A 21139-nucleotide genomic window follows, 5' to 3' on the forward strand; every position below is an offset into this window, starting at 1 on the left:
TAAAATTAGCACCTAAATTAAGCCATTTTAGCAAGTGATGTAACATGATCATGACATGCTTTGAGAGGATGGTTCGTCTCTAATTACCCTAATTCCTATAAATTGTTCCTCCTGTACTCCCTTCTTATTTCTCATCAAAGCATGAATCATCATCGCTCCCTTGATCTCAACCTCGATGCTGTGGCCATCGATCCATTTTCGATCAACTCTCGAGTATAAGTTTAATTAATGCTTATATGCTTCCTTGTTAAACATTATGTTGGTTTTGTAGTATCGATGATATTAATTACCTCAAGCTTTATGATCTTTGATCATGTTTTTTATGCTTATTTTACCTTGATAAACTGATCTCTATTGGAATGTATCGTAGGAAGCACTCGCCGCAAAATTTGGAGATGAAGACGATCACGAATTGCAGTTAAAGGAAAAGACAGAAGTGAGTTATGAAGATCTTCTTTATATTCTTGCTGAACACACTCAATTTTGAACTAATTGCTATATGTTAGGATTCTTCCATATTTGAGGTTCTCCGAGCTGAGCTTGCTCGCATTACCATGGAGAACAAGAAGCTTAACGCGATGCTAGAATCCATCACTTGCGACTATGCCAATCTTTCAAACAAGATGATCGATCTCGCGATGAGGAAGAGCAAGATTCTAGGTACTCTTGGCCATTCTAATTGTGTGTCGAGCGAAGAAGATTTATGCAAGATTGTAACAAAAGAGACTAGCACTAATGCTTGCAAGGTTCAAATTTGCGTCGACTCAAACTTGGTAATTGGCATTTTTAGCCCAAGTACATCATCACTATAATGTTTAAAGCAAGCATAAAATTAATTTTGAATACTCGTGTTATCGATTCTATATTGTGGTTTTTTAAGGTTGTTAGAGACGGTTATCAATGGAGGAAATACGGTCAAAAGGTGACAAAAGATAATCCTAATCCGAGGGCTTACTTCAAATGTTCGATGGCTCCCTCTTGCCCCGTTAAAAAGAAGGTAATTCGTTAAGTAAGATTTGTCGATATTTGAGTTCTTCACGGCAAACTTAACCATGACTTAGGTGCAAAGGAGTGTAAAGGATGCAACAATCTTAGTGGCGACCTATGAAGGCAAGCATAACCACAATCCGCTTTCTCAATTCGACGATGACAATAACAACGATAACAATAATCGCGATGACAATGCAACTATATTATATGATCGCAAGCCATCAGAATCATTGTTGGAGGAGGATGATCCATTGATCCGGCTAAATAGTAATAATTTAGTTGGGGAAATGGCTCGAACATTGAGCAAAGATCCATCTTTCACAGCCGCTTTGGCTAATGTTATCTCTGGTAGAATAATGCAACTACAATCTACGACTCGATAAACTTCTTTTAGAAAGAAGAAGAAGAATTAGTTGTGTCGTTTGCATATCATTTGTAAGAACCTTATCATCGTCTATGTATCGCGATTGCAAAGTGGGCAAGTTGTCCAATTGTTCTTCGATGAGCTTCACTTCTTTATTCGATGATCTATGAAAACTAAGAAACAAGTGAGTTATCATGAGTTAAAAGCTTAGTTAGTGTTGCTTCAACTACATTGCAGTTATTTCATGATATAATAAAACACATTAAAAACTTAAAACTCACACACATTAGAAAAAGAATTCCTCTTCTTCCACTTTTACTTCTTTGTTCCATTAACTCTCTGTGAATTAATCTGGAGCTTGGAATATTAGTCATGCACAATTATTATGAGCAGGGAGAAGAAACTTCGAGGAAACTGGGAGCTTTAATGGCGAAAGAGAAAGAAACACCACGTGAAATTGACTCAAATAATGAATAATTCCTTTGTGATTTAAGTCCATTCATTGTCATCTTTCCCATCACTGTTTAAGTCGACGAAAGATCTAATCTGGCGGCTTTATAAATGTTTCCTGTCATTCAACTCGAAATTCTGACAAACAGTCAATCAGAGATGGCATTTAACATTTCCAAAAATAATTTATTGATACGAAGGAAGAACACAATTACACTTCCATATAGTTTGAATTTTATAACAAATAGAAAACACAACTATACAGACACACAAGCAAGAGTTCGAGAACAATACAATCGGCGACTATATGTATTTTTTTTTTCCTTAAATCTGGTAGTGTGTTGCTTTTTAGCCATTTACTAGTTGGCTAGTTTAAAGAATCAATAATAAGCAAAACTCTATTCACAAATTCTATGAACATGTGCCTCTTCACTGAAAATCAAAAATCTCAAGCTGAGCTGCACACACTAATGAAGGTGATAAATAGGTCAGTGAATGGCACTGGTTGACAATTATCCGATTCTGTGTTAGGTCAAGCCTCTATTGACCTATCCCTTCTGAGGAAGAGAAGCCGCCAAAGCCCTCAACCTGTTCACGATCTCTGTGAAGCTAGGCCGCTGTGAAGGTTCTGCGCCCCAGCATCGCTCCATCAGTGATTTCCATTCAGGATCACAAGATTCGGGCACAAGAGGCCGCAGTGTATTGTTCAGAATCCCACCTGTTGAGAGCAAAGAAATGAGAGGAAATACGCATGCAGCCCTGCACGTCCTAGTGCTGCAGTTGTCGATAATGTAAACAACAAAAACAAAAATGCTATGCGACCACTTGGGCAGAGAGATTTATTTTAAGAGCAAGTCAACCATATGAAAAACTCACCTATAATAAGTCCATAGTGCATATCTCGATATGGTTTGTCACCGGTAATGAGCTCCCACATCACTATCCCAAAAGAGAATACATCAACCTGAAGCCCAATAATTGAGTTTGATTAACGATGGACTTGTGAACTTAAAGATGGAAATGGAAAGGAAATTAAAATGGATTGGCATCAACAGTATGAATGACACAACTAAGCATTGCCTTTTCACTATACTTGATATCTTTGCCACCAAGAAGTTCAGGTGCCATCCATGGTAGAGTTCCACGCATGCCGCCAGACATCATTGTCTCGTATTTTAATTTTGAAAGACCAAGATCAGCCACCTGCACAGTGTGTTTCATGTAATTATTGGGTAATATGCTTTCAGGCTAAAAGGGAAATTATCTAAAAATTGCAACACGAGCAGACTGGGCAATGTCCGACTATAAAATTCCAAAGAGTGCACTTTGTGATATCTTTTTTTCCTGTCCTTTTCCTGTTCTTTGCCACAGATGTCACATAATAATTTGACAAAGTGCAATGGTTAAATCTTTATCTACTATTGTTTCCTTGAACTCAGGAATTACGTTGAAGCTGAAAATTTTTATATTCTAACAGTTTTTTATTTCCAACAGTAGTAATGTAAAATCACAGGCTGGCTTTATTTGTTTTACTGGAACCTATTACTGTTATTTTTCACATTTTCTGGTGTTTAGTCGAGAGAAAATCTTTGATAGAGAGAATTTTTAAGCCAAAGCTGAAAATACAACTTAAACTGGAAAATTGATTTATCTTTCTTAAATTGCTTAAACTATTTCACTATTTAATCTTAAATTCAACTTCAGCTGGTCAATCTGATAACTCTAGATAAAACAATGATATCATAGGTACTATAATTTAAATCATACAATAATTAGAATACACAAAATAAAAATAAAATATATGAAAAAAAATACAATCCAGAAAAGATAATCCAAGCTGTCCCTTTTAAAACCATGCTTGATCAGGACTAAATAAGCATATAAAATTTAAATGAATGAAAGTACAAAATAGTTAAAACTTTAACCTGAGTTAAGGTTCACTTCATCAAAGGTAAACATGGTGTATTGCATTAAGGCATCAAAATGTATGGTACCTCACCTAAAGAACCATCAGAAAAGTATAGAGGCTGAATTTGTTTTGTTCTTTTCATTTTCTTCTATTTCCCAAAACTTCTCTTGGGTTTTTCTTCTTTGTTCTGGAAATAAATTAACTGTTGGGTGATATTGCAATGCCAATGAACTTAACAATCAAAATTTGTGGTCCATGATCAAAAGATCAATATAAGTTCACAAAATAAATCAACAACCATAATCAGTTGCATTCAATCAGATCACAACATTTGCGGAAACTAAATGATTTCCAGAATTGATAAATTTTAAGATGCAAATTTGATTCAGTCAAACAGCACTAGTTAAACCGCTCAAACATAATTAACAAAGGCATATGAGACTTGGAATTCCAGTATAGCATTTTGAAATAAACTCAAATAATATTTTAAAATTAATTACAATCCTTACCTTGCATATTGGACGCTGAGGATCCCTCATGTTGACAAGCAAGTTATCACTTTTTAAATCAAAGTGTATTATATTTTTACTATGCAAGTATTCCATGCCAAATGCCACGTCCATTGCAATAAGAAGACGTCGGCGCCTATCAAGCATCCTATTCAAAGGTAATGATAACATGAATAAGATCAAAAGATAAAATACCCAATGAAATGCAGTCACCTATATAAGATCTCTTAGAAGATTGGTAAGCGCAACACTTCATTTGTAGCAAGCAACATAAAAACCAAAGCACAAACACAAAAAAGAAAGAATAATAGAATTATGCAAGCCGTGAATCTTTGCCAAAATACTTGCTATTCTTTAGATTTACTTTATTTTCCTTTGTCTTTAAAATACTAAAGAAAATAGAACATTTAGTAATAACTAATAGGAATAGAAATGTAGAGGAGCCTTTAAATGCTTGTGCATTTAGAACCAATCTACTCTGGTTGGATAAGTTGGATCTTCATATTCACAGAAAATTGGTTGGTTGGGTTCCTTCAATGCAGTAAACAAAAAGTAACAATTGAATTTAAACTTAATCAAACCTACGTTTCAGCTAGGAATTCTAGATCCAACCAGTTACAGTTGTTCCGATTGTCAATTGTGCATACATTATTAACACAGCACTATAGCATAATAATAAGATAGCATGAAGTGATTACTTCTCACTCTTCTGCAAAGCATGCCGAAGTGAACCATTAACCATAAACTCTGTTACTGTTGCAATGGATCCCCCAGGGCCACCAAGAACAATACCATAAAATGCCACAACATTTGGATGGTGCAAGCTACCAAGCTTACAGGCCTCATTTAAAAAATCAGCCCTCTGAGTTTATTCATACACGCACGTAAGCATAAATTCTACACAAAAAGAAGCATATGATGCAAATTACTAACTAGAAACATACTGCACGATCCTGCTCTGATGAATTCCCAGAAAAAACCCTATCATTGATTCTTTTGATTGCCACATCTGTGCCTCTCCACTTGCCGTGATACACGGTCCCAAAAGACCCAGATCCAAGTTCTTGCAACTCCTCCAAATCATTATTTTTTATTACCTTGAAGTGATAACAAATATCAATAATCTGAAGTTCAATGTAAACTATGGACATAACAAATTAAATAATGAAGAATATCCAACGCTATCATCTAACCTGGAGGTTTCCAATCTCATCTGTATTAGGAAATCCATTCTTAGCTTTCCCTAATTGTTTGGTCTTAGTCTGTGTTACAATCATTTTAAACACATGGTAACAGCACAAATACATACACAAAATAAAAATGAAAAGAAAATGGTTATTACCTCTTTCTTTTCATCTGTTACAGTAGTGTCCTCTATAGTTGTATGTTCTCTGAAAGGACCGTGAATGGTCTCTTTTGTTTCACGAGAATTGAAAGCAGGAACTGGAAGTTCAGATGATTGCAGTGTTACTGCTAATGTGGATGTATTCCCTTCAGTATTCTGGTTATCTTCTTTAATCTGAGCATCTCCTAAATCTTTAACAAAACAGATTGTGAATGTCCTTGACTTAGAAGACCACCAATAACTATTCATAAAATGGAAGGGACAAAACCTTTTAAAGGATGTGGAAGCTCTTTGGGTGCATCCATATTTAAAGAGTTTGGTGTCTGAACGGAAACAGCTACAGGAACAGTTAACTCAGACCCTATGTTATTTACAGGATAATTCCTGTTGCAAAAGTCCTTTGTGGCTGAAGAAACATTGCTTGCTCCGGGAGGCAGGATTGTACTGTCCAATAGTTTCTGAGGATCCATATTGCTGACGAGTGGGTCTGAGGATACAACTTGCTGCATTTGGTTCATATTGCGGAGAAGCTGAGCGCTGTCCGTTTGGGGAATAAACCCATTGCTAAATACTTCAACTGGATGGACACTGGGGATCTCATTGTTTTTGTCACTAAGATTTTTGTTGCAGGCTTGATTATCATTGATAGGATCTGCATAATTGAACATCCCTCTAGGTCCAGCTCCTGCTTCATGATGATATAAGTATAGCTCATGGTTCCCCGTGATGTATGGACTGTGGATGTTATTGGAAAGTTGAACACTCTGGAGATGAGCAACATCCCTCATCACAGATGGCAGCTGACTAGATAGCAAACTAGAATTTCCCTCTGGAACAACTCCAGATGCAATTGGGGGATTACTAAAAGACAGTTCACTCCCTCTATCCTGTGGCCCAATGTTATGACTACTCGCCACGACAAATGGCGGCTGTTCAGAGTTTAAACCCTTGGAGATGCCAATATCAGCCAAGACAACTGTTGGTCTTGGGTGATCACTGAAGCCTGGAGCCCTAGGAGGATTCATGCTATCCATAGGCCTAACATGGCTATACAAGGCCAGGACATCTGGATTTGCACCTAAATTAACATCAGTAACAAAAGATTTATGTATAAAACTTGGATTAAATGGATAGTTATGAAATCCAATCTTCTGTGGCAAATGCATTTGTTGTTGCAAAGAATCCTCTCGATGAGATTGAGGAGTGAGGAGAGATCCATAGGTGTTGTGTGGTGCAGACAATGAAGCTGGTGTCAGTACTATATTAGAATGATCACGATTTATAGGCAATGGTTGCTGTTTTAACACTGAGCCTTCTTTATGAGATTTCTCAGGAGTGCTTTCAGTTCCATTTGATGGTTGCAAGGCTGCTGATAGACCCACAGAAACTGGTGGTTCAGAAGTCTTAGCATGGTCCAGGTTGGCTGAATTTACAGATGGCCTCACATTAATATGAGACATAGCAGGAGCTCTCTCAAAAAACTCATGGTTCCTAGGAGCTAAAACAGCTAAATTCTTAGCTTGGATATCCGCACCACTGTCTGCCGTTTGAAGTGGTACTCTTTTTGCTAAATCTTCAGAGTAGTGACTCTGCAACAACATATTTGTCGCAGGAATGGCATATCCATGGCCAATACCTTGCTCATTTATCAAGGTATCTGAATGGACATGGGGCAAGGCTTTCTGACATAAACTACAGTCTACAAATTTAATAGTCAGCCCTTGGGATGATGCAGGCACTGGACGTCGTTCCATATTTGGTGCGAGAAAGTGTGGAGGAGGCAGTGGAGGTAGCTTTGATAAAGGCTGCAACTTTGTATCGCCGGGAATCCTCACTACCCTTCCAGTATTAAGGTCCGTCTGAAAATCCACTCTTGTCATCCCATTACCAGCATGAGCAGTTGTGGTATCAATCTGTTCCGGTGGCATACAAGCATCTGGTGCCACCACAACATTGATTGGTGGAGTTCCCCTCCCTAAAAAAGGTTGGGGATAGTCATGTCGCTGCTCTATGTAGCGCCGAGGCACAGTTGGTGGTGCAGACAGCAATTCAGGCTGTACCGAATTGAAGAATTTGCTTTGATTTGGCAACATAGGAGGCAGTTCATACTGACTCGAACTCAAAATTTGGGTTTGGTCATTGTAATCTGTAGTCGGCAGAAGACCTGGAACATCTTGCCCTGCAAAATTCGACTTTGATGCAACAAGAGCAGATGTACCAGTAGGAGACAAATGAGCAGTCGAAGTACCTTCGTTGGCCAGCGCCTCGACAGCCATCAATCCATCTGAATTCTGGGTGGACGAGAAACTCGTCCCGCTGTCCCTTCTCCTGATGCTCGAATCTAATCCATTGACGGCCTCGAGATACCTCGCGCCAGTATCCTGCAAATCATGGTACGGGGCAAGTGGAGGACCGGCGCCGCTTCCAGACACATCCGATGGCGAGAAGAGGAAAACTCGAAGCTTGGCGTTGGTATTATCGGCCACCATCTTATCGTACTCCTCCATCATGTTCTCCAGGTCCTCCGACGTGGACACGGAGATGAGGGCATCAAGATCCTCGTCGGGGAGCTGGTACCGGAGCACGACCGTCCCGCCGCAGACCTCGCCCATCCTGCGTAGGATCTCAGCCAGCGACGTGTCGCGGTGGACGGTGAGGATGCGGGTCTCCCCTCCGACGTAGCGGAGTGCACCGTCGCTGAGTCGAGGAAGAATCTTCCCGCCGTAGCTGTAGCGGAGCTTCACCCTGCGGTCCCCGGCTGAAGCATGGAGATCCCCGCGATCGGAAGCCATGCAGCGGTGAACCCGAAGCTAGGGTTTTGGCGAGGGATCGACGAGAAAGCCGACGAGATCAGGTGTCAAACGAGAAGGGGGACAGGGGAAAAAAATGTTCGTGCGTAATCGATACGAATTCAGAAAGGAGCTTTTAGTAGATAATTAAATTGATAGAAACAATAAACAGCGATGATTAAAAGATAATTAACGAGCGAGATCCGCATTAGCGGTAACCCTAAAATCAATACTTTTCTCACTCAACTAAAATTGTCAATATTTTCTTGTAAATATTTTCAAGAAAACGATAATTGGCGTTTCAATAATAAGTAAAATATTTAGCAAAATATGATTCATAATTGTTTAAAGTTAGCCAGACAAAGTAATTAAAACTATCAGCACTGGATCAAACCTACGTTTATGGTAAGTACTTAAGATCTATCATCGATACATATACAATCAATTTTTTTTTCAAGTTTCTTCAGTTGCTCCGTCAAAAGCATCGGATTCTACACTTGAAAACTCCTGAATGTGTACAAAAGCTTCACTTTGTATTATAGTAGTAGTAGTTGTGGAAAGACGAGCACACCTTAGTTCCTTCTTCGGTTCTTTTTACCATGTTCATTGCTGCCCGTACTGGAAGAGGATGCCGGTTCGACTGGCAATACAGTGCCGGCTGTGATCTCACTCGCAACGGAGTCCTTTGGAGGTTCATCGATCACGTTTTGGGATTCAATGTGCATTATCAGATCTCCAAGCTGCAGGCAGATACAGTTGGGGATTAGTCATGGTTGTGAATGGAAAGTGATATCTTCAGTAATCGTAACAAAGCAAAAAAAAATTAAAAATAGAGAAAATCTATCCAATTGGCAGTTATGGGATAGAGAATTGTCTGATTAAAAATTCTGAAACGCGAATTATAATGAGTAATGAGAAACTGAATTCTTTTAAAAAGTGCCGAGAATGTGGAATCTGGATTATCAAGCCAAAGAAAAATATAATTGAAGGACAAGATTAGATCTACAATTCACATTATTTCAAAAAGAAAACAGAGCATCACATACTTGTTCCTCCAAACCTTGAATCTTCTCATCTCTCCATTTTACTGCAGCTTGCTCCCTGACAACGACAGTGATGAATAGATCAAATGCATTGACTAAGCATAATATTTACGATTTGAGTTTGCTAACCCTTTAAAAAAAAACCAAACCAGTAACAACTATATGTCTGATGCACTATTCATTTAAGAAGAATCAAAAACATATCTCCTAAATTGCAAATATAGGAGTTAAACATATTCATGTCTCCCATGAATATGAGAACCATTATTGTTCAAGCAAAGTCAATGGTTGCTCATCTAAATTTAAGAATCTCCTTATTTAAGGATTGATGTCCTCTCAAAACAAGGAAATCCAATTCATGATCCAAAATCATCCAAATAAGAAGCATACAAGGCCCCAATATTGGCTTTGCCATCACACATGCAACTCTTTCCAAACCAGTGTAATGATCATTAACTTGTTAGACCCAACCCACTAGCCCAAATCGCTTGCCCAAAATGCTTAAACAAAAGCTAATGATTAACCAATCATTTAGTTTTATAATAACCCATAATTAGCCTACCACTTATTAGTGAGATTTTAAAGACCAACAAGAGAGTTCAAACTAAGTCAATGTCAACACACTTAGCTAGGGGCTCTCTAAATATTTAAGCATGCCTAAAGAAGCCTAAGTCAGCATATGAGACCAGGAAAGAAGTGTCAACCTCTCATCTCTTTCTCTTTACCTCTACACTCAGTTATTGATTAAGAAGAAATGAGAAATAAATAACTGACCCATTCCGTACAAGATAATTAATTTCATGCTATTGAGCAAAAAACAAATATGTCTCAAGGAATGGAGCTCTAGCTCTTGTTTCTTCCTCTACCTCCTTTAACATGCATCAATTTATGAATTTCATATTGCTTTCAACATATAGAAACATTTTGCCTTCAACATCAAGATACAAAATTATTGATTAAGAAGAAATATGAGGAAAAAAAAACTCATCCGTTATGTCCAAGATAATTAGATTCAGGCTCTAAAGCCAGAAAAAGATATACTCCCTCTCACCTCAAAAAAGTAGCGTGTCAGTACGGTTATGATGATGTGCATGCGTGTGTTAATGATGATTAGAAACTATATGGCCTTCATCTAATGAAGAAATTCTTATACAGATAGTGCACTTCAGCTTGCACAAGCATTTTGAATATTTTAGATATATATATATATATATATATATATATATATATAATTACAAATCATTAGATGAGAATTATGTCAATGATAATACATTACCTTTCTTCCAGTTGTTGAACTTTTGCTTTCCACATATCTTCGTTTTTCAACAAGTTTTCGTTAATCTACAAAGAAACAGAAAACCAAGTTACCCAAATAATACGACAAAGGAAGCACATTTTTCTTCACAGATAATTAAACACATTATGATGGTCAACAGGGATTATTTGGTTTATACAAATACATGATTCTAAGTAGCAATTAGAGGAAATGGTCTATTTCCAGGCATTTGGTTGCCTGCAAATGACCTGCAAGTTACAAATCCATTTGAAGTTAAACCTTAAAACAAGATGCAAAATGCACCTGCAATGAAAATCCCATATATTAGATTTGCAACCTATAAATAATATCAATAATACATTGGCAACATGAAATACGCAAGTACAGAATAAAACATTACTGTAAATAAATATATAATAAACTAAAATATTTTAGATGACATCAATACATTTTTTTAATTTGAAAACAAATAAAGAATGTAAAAGAAAATAGATATATTCTAAAGGAATTTTAAATAAATGGTATTAGCTAAGCGTCATTTTTATCACAACTAATGAATTTAAAAATAAAGATTAAATTTTAATTTTGTTTTTTTATTTTATTGCAGCTAGTTTTTAAAGATACGACATCAACACTATATCATTGTATCCATTAGATTAATTTTGTTAAGGGTAAAGTTATCCTAAAACTATTCACACCAAACAAGAGATGTCATGTGTTGCAAAATAACAGACAAGGTGTAAGCTGCAGTGAAGAGGCTAATTAGCAAATGTCGCATGGATGGCAAAACCAACTATGCATGAAGACAGTTAAGAGCTCAGTCAATAAGAGAACAGCATGCGCACTTAAAGATTAGTATAATAGTGATAATTGAAAATTACATTTTATTTTCAAATTGGTTACTAAGCATAACAAACATGTATTTGTACTCATTTAAAGAACCACTTTTACAAATAGCAATTGCATTTATAGCCAACCAAATTGTACATCAGAGAAAACTGTGAAAGGCCAAACCAAATTCAGAAGAGACACGAAATATATAAACCTAATGATAGGGCAACTCACATCCTCCATAAACTTTTTCTCTTCGATGCATTTATCAAGCTTTATTTGGAACTTCTGAAGTTTTAGACTAACAGCCTTTTTTATAGCTTCAGAAATTTCTTTCTCAGTCTCCTCCTTAATCTCCAGCACCAGTGATTCATAATACTGTAATGCCATAAGAAAACAATTAAAACTACTGAATGTCATTTAATGGTTTGTAAATGCTTCATTAAACTAACAATAAAAGGTAGGTCACACTAGTAGATTATTAGATAACAAATAGCATATTAACATACTTTTCTTTGGTTATCTAGTTGAGATGTGAGAAGATCATTGTATTCTCCAGCTATCTGTTATGGGTGAAAAAAAAGGAATAGAGAAGTGAGAAGATTTCAGAGAGCATAACATGGGACTGAGATATAGCAGTCCTTAATTGTACAAGTTGAATTTAGATTTTTGACAGATTACAGTATCGAGTTTACTGTTCAGAAGAGCCTCATCAAAACCAAGGTCCTCGCTATATTCACAGCTACCACGTTTATCATCAGCATGAGCACAATGGAAATTCAACTCAACTAACTTTCCATCAGTTTTTGATTGGATTAGACGGTGTACATAGTTGTCCCCAACATAATCCCACACACGCTGAGTCTCCAACTCAAGTGAATAACAGTGCTGTGTTTCTTTCCAGTGTCTGATAGCATGGCCTTCCTTGTATCTGTCATATTCAATGGCATAAAATAAGAAAGAAAATGAAAAATATAAACAGAGACATACTCCACACAGTATGATGCTACAGGGAGGAACATGCTACCTTCCACACCCAATGAAACCACAAATAACACATATCCAAACATTCTCAGAAGTTCCACAGACAGAGCATGTTGATGTTTCAGGTTGTTGTTGGCAATATCTGCAAACCTATTAGTAACATCTGTAAGCCATAGTAATTGAGATTTCTTGACAGCAATGACAACAAAGTGCAAACACAATATATATTTGAATAGTTATAGACCACATCATGTGAAATAGATTTTTTTCAGAACCAAAGTACATCAAGGATCCTGCAAGTACAAGAAAAATGTTGTAATATAATAATACAAACAATTGACTAACTCTTAGATGCATTGCTTTGCAGAAAGGAAGGATAGCATTGAATAAATGAAATGGTAATTCAAATTTGAATATTATAAATAATAATTGACTGGTTGTTAGCCTTGGATACATTGTTTTGCAGAAAGCTAAGTTAGCATTGGACAAACAAAACCTACTTGTAGAACCAAAAAAAATATATTTCTACCTATTATTGTATCATAAAACTGGACCCATTCAACTAGATTGTGCCATCTGACCACCTTTTCATCATATGCATAATTATAATAAAGTGGATATAAAACACATTTATAGTGGAGAGAATAATTATCAATTAACTGCCAAATTGCAATAGTTTCAAATCATAATACCTATTATTGTATCATAAAACTGGGCCCATTCAACTAGATTGTGCCATCTGACCACCTTTTCATCATATGCATAATTATAATAAAGTGGATATAAAACACATTTATACTGGAGAGAATAATTATCAATTAACTGCCAAATTGCAATAGTTTCAAATCATAATAGCCAAAAACTATTTGAAGCAGCAAAGTACTAATAATGCCAGAAGAATGTCCACACCCTTTCACCTGTTGCTTCATGAATACATTTTCCAACCAAAATACATTGGACGTGTTTAGTTTTAGTTTTGTGTCATAATTTTACTATTCATTATACACGAAAACATTAAGGATTTTCTTACCATCTCAAACAAATTGAGAAAGGAAAGAAAATTTTCAGCTCATTAGAAGTTAATTCATCAGATCTGATGGCAGTCACAATACTCATATTTCCATAGTTTTCATATCCATAGTTGAGTGTTCCTTTTATATTGCAAAAGCAGTTTGATTGTATACATCACCTTGTGAATCAGGAAGGTAAAAATTTGCTCCTGTAAGATTTTTCATAGGGTACATCCTTTTCTATCCTTACTAGTGCCAAAAATTTTGTTCCTTTTCAGGAAGGCACATCCTTTTTTTGTTCCTAGCGTGTGCAACACACATTGCAGGTCACCTGACCCCATGCAAAGGGCCTCGTGATTTACCTCCCTTTCCTATCGCATGGGGCAGTCCTGAAGGGGCCCTCGAGGTGAGAGTTATCACCATTTGCTGCACTAGTGCCAAAATTTTACAGATTGATCATGTTGCTAGGTAAAAGTTCATATTATATACCGCAAAAAGACCATTGAACAATAATTAATCATAGTGGATCTGATGGTGTTTAATTACCTTACCTTGACAAAATCTTAAAAGCATGCCTATGAAAACAGAGTAGTTCTTCCTTGATACCACAAAGTAATATGTAAAATCTTGTACACAACCCTCTGGCATAGCACAGAAGCAACATTTTACAAATACAGTAAATTAGGTACTAATTCCCTCCTAAGTAAACACTTCTATTTGACTTTTGTTGCTTGTATGATGTTTAATTGCCACAGCAGGGCCCCAATAGAACAAGGCAGAACCTTCATTTTTTTTTTTTAAATGTTAAAATCTCACTTCTAAAAAGATCAGTAATTGAGAAATACAATTTCCATAATCCATAAGAACTGAATTCATCCTGTAAAACGAATCAGTCACAGAAAATGCTAACAAATTTCAATAAACAAAATATACTTGTCAATCAACACATAAAAGGACTAACTATAGCTAATTTCATAGAAAAGGATGGGTAGAGAAGTTCCAAATAAACATCAATATAAAGAAATCACATCTCTTACCGGGCAAGATGAATCCGTCCATTTAGATATGCATGAACAGTGAAAAGAATGATTGCAAATTGTTGTGAGAATGCCACTAGTATCTTGATCTAGTCTCTCTATAAATTGACAAAAACAAAATGTAAAGACTCAAATCTCAACATAATGTAAGTCATGAAAATAATTGGGCTGAACAATGAAGAGAACCAAAAACAGGCAAGCTAAACTAATAATGTACTAGAGAACAATATATTCAATGTTAAGCAAAGATCTTTATATAGTTTACATAATCATTCATGAACTCAGGATCACATTACTTCGACTAATTAGGAATGCTCAAATTTTCAAAAAATGTGTTGAAAGGTGGAGGGATATTTATGTCCAAATTTATGTTATTTGTCAACATTCAAAATCTAAAAGAGATAGATATGGGAATTTTTATGAAATGAGCTCTGACAGTAAATATCCTTGCTAGATTCTTTCTGAGAGGTTTCAACCTAAAAATTGATAGAATTGTCCCATAAAAGTAGGGATTGTAATTCCAATATTACTGATAGCAAGAGAGAGTGAAAATTTAATCATAGATTATAAGTTAAATTAAATTTCTATCCTTTAAATAATTAATGAGCTCAATATGTTTAGATGAACAAGAATCACTATGTGAAAAATCCAGAGTAGCTGTAGGCTAGTCTTGCAGAGAAAGTTGAACCGAATATGTTTCCGAAATCATAGATTTATGAGGATAACAACTATCTAGCCAAATAAGCTATCATATCAGGTAATTTTGGTTGTCAAAAGGATAGCAATTCAGAGTTCAAAGCATGGAATTGAGAAAAATAAGTGTTTGGCATTTCAACAAAAGATGAGATGTCTAATATATAGAAAAGGTGCAGAAACCAGTAGATTTTGCACTATGGGGCAAAAACAATATGGCATGTGGGCATTGTTTTAATGACAATTAGCCTACAACATGCATAGTGCGGCACTCCATTTTTGGGTAGAATTGAACTGCTAAAAGAGAGTCTTAGCCAAGTTGTACGAACGAGATTTCAATGGCTAAATTTTCCTGTGTACTTTATCAATAAGAGAATCATATATTCCGAGTGTTGGAAAAACCTACCAAGACAAACTGGACAAGAAGGCTCTTCAGCAGAGCTTGTTGCTGAGCTTTGTGTATGTTCAATCGATCCAGTGTACTGCACATCAATAGTGTAACGAACACTACACTGATCACCCTGTATAACAAAAGAAGGTCTAAGAATACTCAGACAGTGTGAGGCGCATTTTCGCAATTATTTGATGTTATATATGAAAGAACTCCGCTGCACACCTCCAGAGACGAAAACTGCCTCCCATTAAAGTGTTGGTAGAATCCATCAGCAGAAATTTGATTATCAAACTTGATGATCACACTATATTGATCGTCCACACCATCAGTTCTAAGAAGGATACATAAACATCGTGAGAGCCTTATCAACAAGCAAATGTATCCATTCCTAATAAATATTCTAAAAACGGCCAAAGTAGCACCTAAAAGTCGAATCATTTACCTAACGATTCGCATCTCGGCCATGTGCATGATGAAGGCACCACAGAACCGGCAGAAATCAGCATAAGTCATGTGGTTAGGCACCGCAATCACACAAACGAGAGGCTTCCTTCCAATCTGGTAAAAAATAACACATTTTAATAAACCCTAACAGTATTCAGCACTTAAACGCGCCAAAATCACATAGTGTAAAGTTCCAAGATTTTGGAAACTTCGCCATCAAATGAAGCGATTCTCACAGGGAGATTGTCGGAGGAGGCGACTTCATCCGGGTAGAGGTGCATGATTCCTCGAGTCTCCTCGATCCTAGGGTTTCCGGAGGAAAAGGAAACGGACAGGGTGAAGCCCCAACCAGTGGGCTCCCCGGGCTTGTCGCGTGAATCCGCAGGAGGGAGAGGAGCAGGCATCAGCTGGATGACTTCCTCCTGCGCCGCGGCGGCGGCGGCGGCGATGATGCCGCCACTGGTGGTTGCAGCGGCCATGGGGCGTCGGTGGAAGGAACGAGCGCGGCCGACGTTTTGTGTCGTCTGGATCGCATCGTAATCCCGTTCGAAACCACGTTATTTATTGACTCGAGTTTAAATGTTGGTTAAAAAAATCATTTCTTAAAAAGTAAAATTAAAAAAAATATATTTTTATAACAAGTGAATGATCTAATAAGATATTTTAAAAATAATAACAATTTTATTTTTGGAAAAAAAATTTAAAAAATGTATCGACCAAATAAGACTTTTAACATTCCTAACCATATGAAAACAAATTAATAATTAAAATTTGAATTTTTAATTTAAATGGCGACCACCATCCATACCAACAATTCACACTTATACCGCCAGCTACGATGTATTTGTAGAAATTTTTCCTCCAAATAGAGGGCGTAATCAAAGGATGCCGAGCTTTTGCACTGGTCACCATATGCGCTTCCCGATTTATCCTGATGACCGATGAAAAACTTTCGTGGAACCAGACAGGTCACCTCAGAGATAGTCAATGAGACTAACTAGGATTATTACAACTCACACTTATACCGGTCTCACTAGCCGTGGCTAGGTAGCAAACTTGCGGCTATGTTTTCGTCATTAGTCATTGATGGTAGTTATCAAAATTTATCCAAATAGTTGTTATGAGAAGGATGAAAACTCTAAAACAAAAATCCAATCGTGTGTTCCAAAGTAAACTAGGCATAAATTTGTGTATTGATATAATGTGTGAATGTTCAACTACTTGCACAGTTGATACCCGCAACTCACAGTCATAAATTTGTGTATCGATCACAGAAATTGCATGAGTTTGGTAATAAATTTCTCTGAAATACAATTAACTTGGTCATGTAGTTTCAATTGAATTTTGAACGTTCAGCAACCTCATTACCATGTAACAATTCCCAGTGATCATTTACAAAATGATCAAATAATGATATAAAAAAAGCTGAATCAAATATACCAAGAACAATGAGTAGCCCAAGTTACATTATGTGCGAGCATGAAGCACGGATCAGCAAAAGGCAAACAAAAAGACCAAGCTCAGGTTGCCTTTCGATTCACTTTCAGGTATGGCAGTGCACCGATCACATTGTCATAATCGCTTCTGTTAACTGGGTGCTGCAAAGAAAAATGCAGGCGTGTTTCAGAAACAAACTGAAATGATGTGAAGAAATACCACTGATTAAGCATTCAGGATGCAAAGAGATGAACAATTGTGAGCACACATAATTAAGTTTCGACGTGAAGTTGAACGGCAGGAGATATGAGGCAAATACCACTGATTAAGCATTCAGGATGCAAAGAGATGAACAATTGTGAGCACACATAATTAAGTTTTGAGTGAAGTTGAACGGCGGGAGATATGAGGCAAAACAACAGAACTACGAGGTGTGTAACCCTGAGGCGATCTTACCTATGACATGTAAGTAAACACATCAAACGTAGCAAACTGACACAGAATAGCACTGAACTGCATCACTTAAAACAGAGTTGTGTTGGCCACATGGGCCACTAGCTGCTAAGCATAATTGATTATTTGACTCAAACAGAAGATATCAGCATTCTTTTTTTCTTCAAAATAAAAAAGGTACCTTTTAAAATATATATATTTTTTACACGAAACTGGAGTGTCTAGGTAAAACTTCTAAAATTAACATTCCCCTGAGGCAAATTGTTAAGAACAGTTTTACAAGCGCAATGCTGAAAGGTAATACCTGAACAGAATAGCATAGTGTTTCGATGCTTAGATGATAGACCAGTCCAGAACTACAGGTGAGGAGGTATTTTTCTAGAGCGTTGATATTTAAGATTCAAACCATCAAACAAGAGGTGTTTCAATATGATATTTCACTACTGACTCAAGGCATCGGCTAGTCAAACTTCTAATAACATTACAAAATTCTAGAATAGACAGTTTTCCTTTAACATCTCAGACCTGTTTAAATTGCATAAAAGATACCCACGTAGTTGCAATTTATGATCGGCAACAATTAGGGTACTGTACTAAATATTTCACGTTTTAAGAATTTCTTAGGTTAGCTATTAGGTCTTGGTCTTTGCTGAAATGAATATCCATCCAGCTCTTTTGTCGCACACAATGCCACAAGAAATTTGTGAAACCCAATTGATAGGGTGCCATAAGCCAATTCCATGTCACCAGATTTGCATCTAAACCAATGTCCAAAATCTGAATCTATGTATTTCTTAATGTCGGAGATAAGATAAAATAGCACAGGGTTCTTAACATCAAAAGTTCCTAAGTTCCTAAGAATATACAACAAACATATACAAATGCATTGGTGTGTGTCTGGAAGAACAAAAGCAGTTTGTATCAAATATTTGCTACTTTGACATGAAGGGTCTGCTTCCTTGAGTGGATAAGTCAAAAGATGGATTTACAACACAAGTTGAACGATAAATAATCCTTCTCTTGTTCCCTTTGTTGGACAAAGAGAGAAAATAGATATTTGAAGAGATCAATTTGAGAATCCATCCTTTGGAACTCTTCTGCTCGAAATTGGATGGAAACCTAATTATCATTTATTGGACATAAAAAAACCCATCGATCCTCTAGGATAATTTCCCTTGTACCATGTTTGTGACCAATTTCTGCAACCTCCAGAAATGAACCAAAAAAGAGAATCTCAACAATAAGATGTTTATCTGATACAGAAGTTCTAAACACCATGTAATATCGACATATTCATAAAATGCAATACCAAAATTCCTAATGAAAGACAACCAGAAAGCATACATAAGAGAAGCAAGTGTGGATGAGTGATCAGAGGGATCAACTTACCATTTTGGAAAGTCGGAGCTTCCTCTTGGTGTTCTTTTTCCTCAACAAGTGCTGCTTCCCGGCCCGTCTCCTCACAATCTTCCCTCTTCCGGTCACTCGAAATCTCTTTGCCGAAGCCTTAAAAGTCACAAAGGGCCAAACTTTCCGTGTCATAGCAGATGAAAGAGGGAGAGAAAAGGCAGGAAGGGCGATACCTTGTGGGTCTTCATCTTGTAGCCCTTGGAGGCGAAGACGGCGAAGGCGGAAGGCCTTCCGGAGGAGGAAGGGGAAGGGAAGGGATCTCGGCTGAGTAGAAGGGGGGAACCGGAAATGGAAGTGAAGGAGCCGAGGCTGCGGTGAAGGGAGATGACGGCGTGAGAGGAAGAGAGGCGGAGGCCATTGGAGGAATGGAATGGAGGCAGGGAGAAAGCAAACGGCCTCGCAAAACAGAGAGAAAATGAGGCCATGGATTGCGTTATCTGTGATTTCTGCCCCTTCTCAGCGATGAAAGGCTTTGAGGACGAAGGGAGCTCGGAAGGCAATAAGTCAAACTTGTGGATATTATTATTATTATTATTGTTGTTGTTGTTGTTGTTATTATTATTATTATTATTATTAAATATATTATTATTTTTTAAAAATAAGGAAATATATTTTAAATTTTATTAATTTTTTTAATAATCTAGATATCTAAGTATAAGGTAGCATTTTCTTCATTTACATCATAAATCTACGACGAAAATTATTTAAAGACCGTACGCTGAATATCCTGTACAGATTAAAAAAATAAAGAAAAATTATTTCTCTTATTTACTTAATTATTTTGTGTATTGGTTCTATGTATATGTATGAATTGAAATGAACCAATTTTATTATTGATTTATCGATTTTGTATTGATATTATTATTTTCAATTCTAAATGTCCAGGATGATATACACGATGACTCGTCGCGACGTGCGACGCAACGAGCTGAGGGAGGAGATTGAGTATGACCCAGTTTACAAACTCAGAGGACATATTGGATGACTTGATCGACTATTCTAGAAGTTTGAGCAAGAAGAGTTTCCAATTCTCGGCAATTATAAGATGTGAGTTTTGATTCAATCATTGTCAGGGCATCCCGAGGTGGTAGCACACCATATATGAGGGTGCTTTAAAGGGTGAATCTTATATGTAGAATTGTGTGTGGATCTACCTTTTTATATGTAGAATTGTGTGTGGAGCTACTTCACCATGAGTATCCAGACGAGAATCCTAAAAAATCTAAAGAGAATAAAGAAGAGGATACTGAGAGTCTGATGAGGATCCAAAAGAGGATCCTGAAGATCTTGAGAATAATCCTAAAGAATTTGAAGAAGATCCAAAAAAAGATTTGACTATAGATCAAAAGGAGAATCTTGAAGATGGTCTACTTGAGATTGACTTAATAGAGTCTGAGATAAACGGGATGGTACTGACCACTGCACTAGTGTTTTTCCTAGTGGGGGTGGTATTAATTTATCTAGCTGATTAGAGTGTTATTGTTGTTACTGTCGTTATGTACAAATAGTATTAGCCAATTAAGTTCAATAAAATTATATAGTAGAAACTGTCGTTATATATGAATAATACTACTTTATGAAATACTATGTTATGCGTTAACAAATTAGAAAAGGAATGTTATGTGTTAACAATCTTAAAAAAATAATTAGTTCATTTAAATGATGAGTTCATTTCATAATTGGTCACTTAATGATTAGTTTCATTTGATGGGATGTGTGTAATATAATTAATCAATGTTGGTTATATTGAATCATGCAAATGATGAGTGGA

At 36.6% G+C, this 21139-nt stretch overlaps 4 protein-coding genes across 9 annotated transcripts; 1 reads left to right on the plus strand and 3 right to left on the minus strand.

The window, feature by feature from the left end:
• Positions 1-52: 52 nt before the first annotated feature.
• Positions 53-1492, plus strand: LOC121984683 (probable WRKY transcription factor 40). Of its 2 annotated transcripts, none has more exons than XM_042537760.1 (5): positions 53-213; positions 371-436; positions 525-773; positions 881-997; positions 1062-1492. In XM_042537760.1, exons 1-5 carry the CDS (start codon positions 142-144, stop codon positions 1371-1373), a joined length of 816 nt encoding a protein of 271 aa, XP_042393694.1. In that variant the 5' UTR covers positions 53-141; the 3' UTR covers positions 1374-1492. The 2 variants fall into 2 exon arrangements, with proteins under 2 accessions (XP_042393694.1, XP_042393693.1); XM_042537759.1 differs by having other exon boundaries at positions 55-213; positions 507-773.
• Positions 1493-1974: 482 nt separating this feature from the next.
• On the minus strand, positions 1975-8534 carry LOC121984680. 5 transcript variants are annotated; one of them, XR_006112962.1, is made up of 10 exons: positions 7816-8534; positions 5836-7746; positions 5565-5758; positions 5416-5484; positions 5167-5319; positions 4921-5084; positions 4223-4370; positions 2898-3007; positions 2681-2768; positions 1975-2522 (listed from the first exon to the last, which is right to left on the minus strand). XR_006112962.1 is itself a non-coding variant. In XM_042537752.1 (10 exons), the coding sequence occupies exons 1-10, from the start codon at positions 8357-8359 to the stop codon at positions 2353-2355; spliced, it is 3564 nt and encodes a 1187-aa protein (XP_042393686.1). In that variant the 5' UTR covers positions 8360-8534; the 3' UTR covers positions 1975-2352. The 5 variants fall into 5 exon arrangements, 4 of the variants coding, with proteins under 4 accessions (XP_042393686.1, XP_042393690.1, XP_042393687.1 ...); XM_042537752.1 differs by having other exon boundaries at positions 2885-3007; XM_042537756.1 differs by lacking the exons at positions 1975-2522; positions 2681-2768; positions 2898-3007; positions 4921-5084 and having other exon boundaries at positions 4237-4370.
• Positions 8535-8721: 187 nt separating this feature from the next.
• Positions 8722-16607, minus strand: LOC121984681 (BRAP2 RING ZnF UBP domain-containing protein 2-like). The gene is made up of 12 exons (XM_042537757.1): positions 16305-16607; positions 16067-16182; positions 15847-15955; positions 15637-15751; positions 14538-14635; positions 12534-12640; positions 12188-12437; positions 12016-12069; positions 11741-11884; positions 10676-10740; positions 9403-9457; positions 8722-9096 (listed from the first exon to the last, which is right to left on the minus strand). The coding sequence occupies exons 1-12, from the start codon at positions 16545-16547 to the stop codon at positions 8929-8931; spliced, it is 1524 nt and encodes a 507-aa protein (XP_042393691.1). The 5' UTR covers positions 16548-16607; the 3' UTR covers positions 8722-8928.
• A 770-nt stretch (positions 16608-17377) lies between these two features.
• LOC121984684 (50S ribosomal protein L35, chloroplastic-like) lies at positions 17378-19858 on the minus strand. Its single transcript, XM_042537761.1, has 3 exons — positions 19542-19858; positions 19348-19464; positions 17378-17666 (listed from the first exon to the last, which is right to left on the minus strand). The coding sequence occupies exons 1-3, from the start codon at positions 19791-19793 to the stop codon at positions 17589-17591; spliced, it is 447 nt and encodes a 148-aa protein (XP_042393695.1). The 5' UTR covers positions 19794-19858; the 3' UTR covers positions 17378-17588.
• Positions 19859-21139: the final 1281 nt, after the last annotated feature.

The sequence above is a fragment of the Zingiber officinale genome, chromosome 5B (assembly GCF_018446385.1).
Source record: "Zingiber officinale cultivar Zhangliang chromosome 5B, Zo_v1.1, whole genome shotgun sequence".
Lineage (NCBI taxonomy): Eukaryota > Viridiplantae > Streptophyta > Magnoliopsida > Zingiberales > Zingiberaceae > Zingiber > Zingiber officinale.

Excerpts from the sequence above, each read along its gene's own strand:
- LOC121984681 (XM_042537757.1), bottom strand. The coding sequence starts at position 16,547 with ATGGCCGCTGCAACCACCAGTGGCGGCATCATCGCCGCCGCCGCCGCC. Across the intron at positions 10,741-11,740 it reads AGAAAAAGTTTATGGAGGAT|ATTAACGAAAACTTGTTGAA; the intron begins GTGAGTTGCCCT and ends GTTTCTTTGTAG. Across the intron at positions 9,458-10,675 it reads GTTCAACAACTGGAAGAAAG|GGAGCAAGCTGCAGTAAAAT; the intron begins GTAATGTATTAT and ends TGTCGTTGTCAG.
- LOC121984684 (XM_042537761.1), bottom strand. The coding sequence starts at position 19,793 with ATGGCCTCATTTTCTCTCTGTTTTGCGAGGCCGTTTGCTTTCTCCCTG. Across the intron at positions 19,465-19,541 it reads ACAAGATGAAGACCCACAAG|GCTTCGGCAAAGAGATTTCG; the intron begins GTATCGCCCTTC and ends GTGACTTTTAAG. Across the intron at positions 17,667-19,347 it reads AGCTCCGACTTTCCAAAATG|CACCCAGTTAACAGAAGCGA; the intron begins GTAAGTTGATCC and ends TTTTCTTTGCAG.
- LOC121984683 (XM_042537759.1), top strand. The coding sequence starts at position 142 with ATGAATCATCATCGCTCCCTTGATCTCAACCTCGATGCTGTGGCCATC. Across the intron at positions 214-370 it reads CATTTTCGATCAACTCTCGA|GAAGCACTCGCCGCAAAATT; the intron begins GTATAAGTTTAA and ends AATGTATCGTAG. Across the intron at positions 774-880 it reads TTTGCGTCGACTCAAACTTG|GTTGTTAGAGACGGTTATCA; the intron begins GTAATTGGCATT and ends TGGTTTTTTAAG.
- LOC121984680 (XM_042537752.1), bottom strand. The coding sequence starts at position 8,359 with ATGGCTTCCGATCGCGGGGATCTCCATGCTTCAGCCGGGGACCGCAGG. Across the intron at positions 5,485-5,564 it reads TAACAGATGAAAAGAAAGAG|ACTAAGACCAAACAATTAGG; the intron begins GTAATAACCATT and ends ATTGTAACACAG. Across the intron at positions 2,769-2,884 it reads ATATCAAGTATAGTGAAAAG|GTTGATGTATTCTCTTTTGG; the intron begins GCAATGCTTAGT and ends ATTGGGCTTCAG.